This window comes from Bidens hawaiensis, unplaced genomic scaffold, assembly GCF_021521415.1.
Source record: "Bidens hawaiensis isolate Kalapana, Puna unplaced genomic scaffold, B.hawaiensis_p1.1 tig00026942_1, whole genome shotgun sequence".
In the NCBI taxonomy this organism is placed as follows: Eukaryota; Viridiplantae; Streptophyta; class Magnoliopsida; order Asterales; family Asteraceae; genus Bidens; species Bidens hawaiensis.
Window position 1 is genome coordinate 130,510 of NW_027494351.1, and position 5,262 is coordinate 135,771.

At 33.2% G+C, this 5,262-nt stretch overlaps 1 protein-coding gene across 1 annotated transcript; it reads left to right on the forward strand.

The window, feature by feature from the left end:
- The first annotated feature begins 662 nt into the window (after positions 1-662).
- On the forward strand, positions 663-4,939 carry LOC143574491 (E3 ubiquitin-protein ligase CHIP-like). Its single transcript, XM_077059099.1, has 8 exons — positions 663-835; positions 901-968; positions 1,082-1,145; positions 2,356-2,427; positions 3,256-3,389; positions 3,525-3,678; positions 3,762-3,872; positions 4,578-4,939. The coding sequence occupies exons 1-8, from the start codon at positions 722-724 to the stop codon at positions 4,701-4,703; spliced, it is 843 nt and encodes a 280-aa protein (XP_076915214.1). The 5' UTR covers positions 663-721; the 3' UTR covers positions 4,704-4,939.
- The last annotated feature ends 323 nt before the right edge of the window (positions 4,940-5,262 follow it).

Below are 5,262 nucleotides of genomic sequence, written 5' to 3' on the forward strand. Positions count from 1 at the left end.
CACAATCTCATGTTCATGTGAAAACACATCACCCCAAAGCTTACTACGGTAAAATCCGGTTAAGATTGGATCAAACTTGAGACCTTATGACCTTATTCCTAAATTTTCATTTTCCCTCTAATATCAATATCACTGAAGAGCTTTAACATCAACGTTTGTCTTCTAATACACGCCACATATAGTATTCTTATATGTATTAAACATATATGCAATTTTAAGAGAGTTGTGCATCATAGTGTATATTTTTATTAACTATAATTTTTAACTAGATTCCGAAATGAATGTTACGATATAACAACATACATAACTTTACGTGAATTCTGAATATACTCTCAACATGTTATTTATCTATGTTTCAAATCAAGCTTATATCAATCAATTGCCCGCTACGAAAATGAAGAATCCCACTAGTTTTAATTACATTTTGGAAAATATGTAATTAGCAAACATGTATATATTTAATATTAAAAAATTACAAAATTATTTTAAGAAAAAAGAAAAAAAAACCTTTACCCGAACTATAAACCTTCCCCCTATTCTTTATTCCGTCACACGCAATCGTTGACTTGACTTAAATAACATATTTGTGTCCTGTCCTGTCCTGTCTTATTCATCTCCGCCACCGCCACCGCCGTCAGCCACCACCACCACCACCTCCACCACCACCTCTTTCATTTCCGATCATTCTCTCCACTCCACCGTCACAACAACAACATCAGTAATGACAAAAGGAGTTTTTAATTCAGCAGCCGAGCAAGCCGAACAACTCAAGCAAGACGGTAACCTTTATTTCAAAAAGAATCGATTAAATGCCGCCATCGATGCTTACACCGAGGTAACTATTCTATTATTATTATTTCATGCTCGCCAACTGTTCGAAGAAATGATTTTGAATTTCAGGCGATCACGTTGTGCCCTAACGTTGCGGTTTATTATACCAATCGTGCTTTATGTCATCTCAAACGCAAGTATGCACTTTACCAAATTATATATACTCCATCGTTCACTCTGTTGCAGAATTGAGTTGATTGTCGACTAAATTTGTATATTGTTTGTTTGTTTGTTATGTTATTGTGTATAGTGAATGGACAAGAGTTGAGGAGGATTCTCAGAGGGCCGTTCGGCTCGATCACAAATCCGTCAAGGTCTATTATTTTACCACATTTTATTGTTATTGCGCATTTGAACTCGATCACACATCCGTCAAGCTCTATATTTTATCACATTTTATTGTTATTGCATACATCCATATATGGCATTTGAACTTGATCACACATCCGTCAAGTTCTATATTTTATCACATTTTATTGTTGTTGCATACATGAATATATTGTATTTGAACTCGATTACAAATCCGTCAAGTTCTATATTTTACCACATTTTATTGTTATTGCATACATCAATATATCGCATTTGAAATCGATCACAAATCCGTCAAGTTCTATATTTTACCACATTTTACTGTAATTGCGTACATAAATATGTTGCATTTGAACTCTTTCACAAATCCGTCAAGTTCTATATTTACCATATTTTATTGTTATTGCATACATCCATATGTCGCATTTGAACTCGATCACAAATCCGTCAACTTATATTTTACCACATTTTATTGTTATTGCATACATCCATATATCGCATTTGAACTCGATCACAAATCCGTCAACTTATATATTTTACCACATTTTATTGTTGTTGCATACATACGTTGCATTTGAATTTTTCTTACCTATAATGTTTTGTTATGTGAATCTTATAGACAATGTAACTATCTTAGTTATTAAAAGTCCTCGGTTCTTGCGCCCAGGCCCATTATATGCGCGTCTAGTTCGTAGGCCCTCGTTTCTTGAATTTGGCGACACCTCTATTGTTATTGATGACGGATCAAAAACATTGATCGTTTGAACGTTTACTATTTATTACTTTTTGAACTTTTGGTTTACATGTTTGAACATTTTGATATTAGAGTTTTGTGACTCTTTTAGAACTTTTGGTACTAATTAGATGATATTAAATGTTGTATAGCTTTTGTTTATTTTTTAAAAAGAATAGTATTTATTGTTCTAATACATACTATTATTAAAAAAATTTATTTAACTGTGCTCTTATTTTTCTTAGGCCCTCTCTTTTTTTTGCGCCTAGGCCTAGGCGAGGCCTATGCTCCTTGGGTGCACCTGACGCCTTTGAGTGCAATAGCTAGCCTAATTTTACATACTTCCTTACTTATACTTTAATTAGATGGATTTTGTGGATTTCTTTTGACATTAATTGCAGATACGGTGTCGAGTTAACTACCTTATATATCTTATTGAGTTTACGATTTGCTAATAGTGTGCAATATATTTTAAACTGCAGGGTCATTACATGCTAGGGCTTGCGCTGCTAGAAAGGGAAGTTTATGCTGAAGGAATAAAAGCTTTGGAAAGGGTACGTCTTCTACAATTCGTGTGGATTAAACAAAAAAAAAGATACTGTTGTTTTGCTTCTAAGGTCGGTAATAAGTATTTATAAATGATTTACGTAGTTAATTAGTTAAAGTAACATTGTTACGTGTTTGAATAAGTTTTTAGCATTAGGATTTAGTTAACATTTAAAGAGAAATAAGGCTGTTGTGTAACGAGTCAAAAGTCAAAACGGGTAACTTCTACTTCTAGTTTGTATCAAAACAGCTCGTGTTTGTTGGGTTGACCTGAAAACTTTATTTTGTTCAATTTCTAAACCTTTTTCTTATAACTGGCTGTCAAATACAATTAACAAATATATTAATTACATAACTTTGTTCAGTAAATTAATTTAGAAGGTCGAGTACAATACTTTCAAACCGTATGTTTGTTAGTCTTCATCATCCGAAAATGTTTTGTGCGTGTAAAAGCCAAGACAAAGTTTGGGGGCGCTTCTGATTTGATTCCATGAAATTGAATTGTACTTACAAAGCTATTTATATACAAAACAAACAAACAAACAAAACTAGCTAACCGAAACTAACTTTCGTACGAAACAATGAAACACGTGTTTCGGATGACACAGTTTGACCTGCTTTCTTTTAGTTATTTTCTATTTCACCGATGAGTATATGACCTGTTAGAGATAAAACAAAACCCAAGCAACTCGTACATAAGAAAATCGACATTGCCATCCCCTTGTATAACATCAATTGTTTAAAATGATCATATTTGAGAAGAATAATGCTGGGTAATTTGCATCCAACAACTGTTTTTATTAATATTTTGAGATTGTATTTTACTTCCTGTGTAGGCTTTGGATCTTGGTAGAGGTGCACACCCAAATAGTTACATGGTGGAAGAGATATGGCAAGCGCTTGCAAGTGCAAAATATAAGGAATGGGTGCATGATTCCACCGAACGAAATTTAGCTTTGCAAAAACTTGAGTATGTTTCTTGCTAAATTGTCCTTATCTTTAAGTTTGGGCTAATAACGGTCAAATCAGGCCGGACCCATTTGGTTTCACTCATGGCCACAAACACTTTCTTGTTCCTTTATCAAAAATTAATTATTTGTCACAGAAAATCGTGTGAGCTAGCTTTGGAAGAACAATTTCTGTATTATCTTAACCAACAGATGGATGGCACTGATGATGCTACTTATTCATCTTTAGAACAAATAGCAGTTCTGAAAAAAGTATTCAGCAAAGCTGCAGAAGACGACAAACCGACAGACGCAAGTTTTTTTTATTTTTTTTAAAGTTTTATGTTGTTATAAACATAACACAAGTTTTTTAAATGCCACATGTGTAATTTCAGGTACCCGATTATCTTTGCTGCAAAATAACCCTCGATATATTCCGTGATCCTGTTATTACTCCGAGTGGGTTAACTTATGAAAGAGCTGTTATTCTTGATCATCTTGAAAAGGTACTTCTTTCGCTTCACACAAAAGTATGAAATAAGACTTCGACTTTTGATATCAAATGTAACTGTTTTCCAATAGAAAGTCGAAAGATTAGCTAGACTTTAAAGGTAGCAATTTTGACAAGTTTATCCGTGAATGAGTCAATTTGGGTTGTATTAAATCTTTAAAAAAAGTTAGTTAAATAGAAAATGGGTCAAAAGTTAGTTGATTTTGACATCACATCACAAGCGAAAAAAGGCAACTTTTTTCCAGTTTCGATTTGATTTGGTTTCAGTTTTTACCATTTGGGTTTGAAATTTTTGGGCCGAAAGACCCAAAATAATGCATTGGGCCTGAATCCTTTGGTTAAATGATTGATTGATTAATTATTATACATTTGAGCTATAATATTTGGGTTACACTGTTTATTAAATTCTTGCTAGTTACTTTAACATAAAATAAAAATAAAAATCCATAAACTCGGTTCAGTTTGATTTGATTTTCTGTTTTAGTTACATGCAAAATCGAAACTGAACCGAAAGTTTAGTATTTACAAGTCTATATCTAAATGTAGGAGAAGCCATTTGACTAAACTGGTCTTAAATATTTCTATTAGCCTGTTTGATATCAAAAGTCAAAAGTGTACCTCTTTGTGGGACAAAGGGAGAGTATTATATGTTGAAACTTGTAATTTTTGGTATCATTTATCATTAAAACCGACGCGATAGGTGGGGAAGTTTGATCCGACTACACGGGAACCACTTCACCCGTCTCAGTTAGTGTCAAATTTGGCAATTAAAGAAGCAGTGGGGGCGTATTTGGAAAAACATGGTTGGGCATATAAAATGAATTAGAAGATGGTACAACTCTACATACATATGTTAGTGGTAAAATAGTACATTGTAAGCGGAGCTTTGCTTGAAATAACAGTTCTTGCATCCTAAAAATTTTGTGGTGCACTGATCTGTTGTACAGTTATATTATACTTATGCATTTTAAACCCTGGTTTTTGGTTGGATATGTATTAGAATTGAGGTTTTGGCTTTTGTGCTTGAATTTATTTTGTCACAACTTTCACCAATTGGGTTGACATGCTGTCAAAAATGATAATCAAAGAAGAGTTTAACCAAATTGATTAAATCGAAAATACCAATTGAAGAACACAGCTAATTTGTCATTAACACACAAGTCATCAATATGATGATCTGAACACAAAATAGAGAAGATCTAACGAGCCACGATACTTGAACAAGATGAACAATATCAAACCCTAGAACAATCTAACAACCCGTAACAACTTTTTGAGAGAGAGAGAGTACAAGTGTTCTATCTGATAATAATACACCAAAACTTTTTTTATATAATGGCTGAACATAAGCAGAATATGACCAGACGGATCAGCAACAATTTGAC

What these genes read in the sequence shown, in the direction of transcription:
- LOC143574491 (XM_077059099.1), top strand. Translation starts at nt 722, where the DNA reads ATGACAAAAGGAGTTTTTAATTCAGCAGCCGAGCAAGCCGAACAACTC. An exon ending in CCATCGATGCTTACACCGAG is followed by an intron (nt 836 to 900) that starts GTAACTATTCTA and finishes TTTGAATTTCAG; the next exon opens with GCGATCACGTTGTGCCCTAA. An exon ending in TTCTTGATCATCTTGAAAAG is followed by an intron (nt 3,873 to 4,577) that starts GTACTTCTTTCG and finishes CCGACGCGATAG; the next exon opens with GTGGGGAAGTTTGATCCGAC.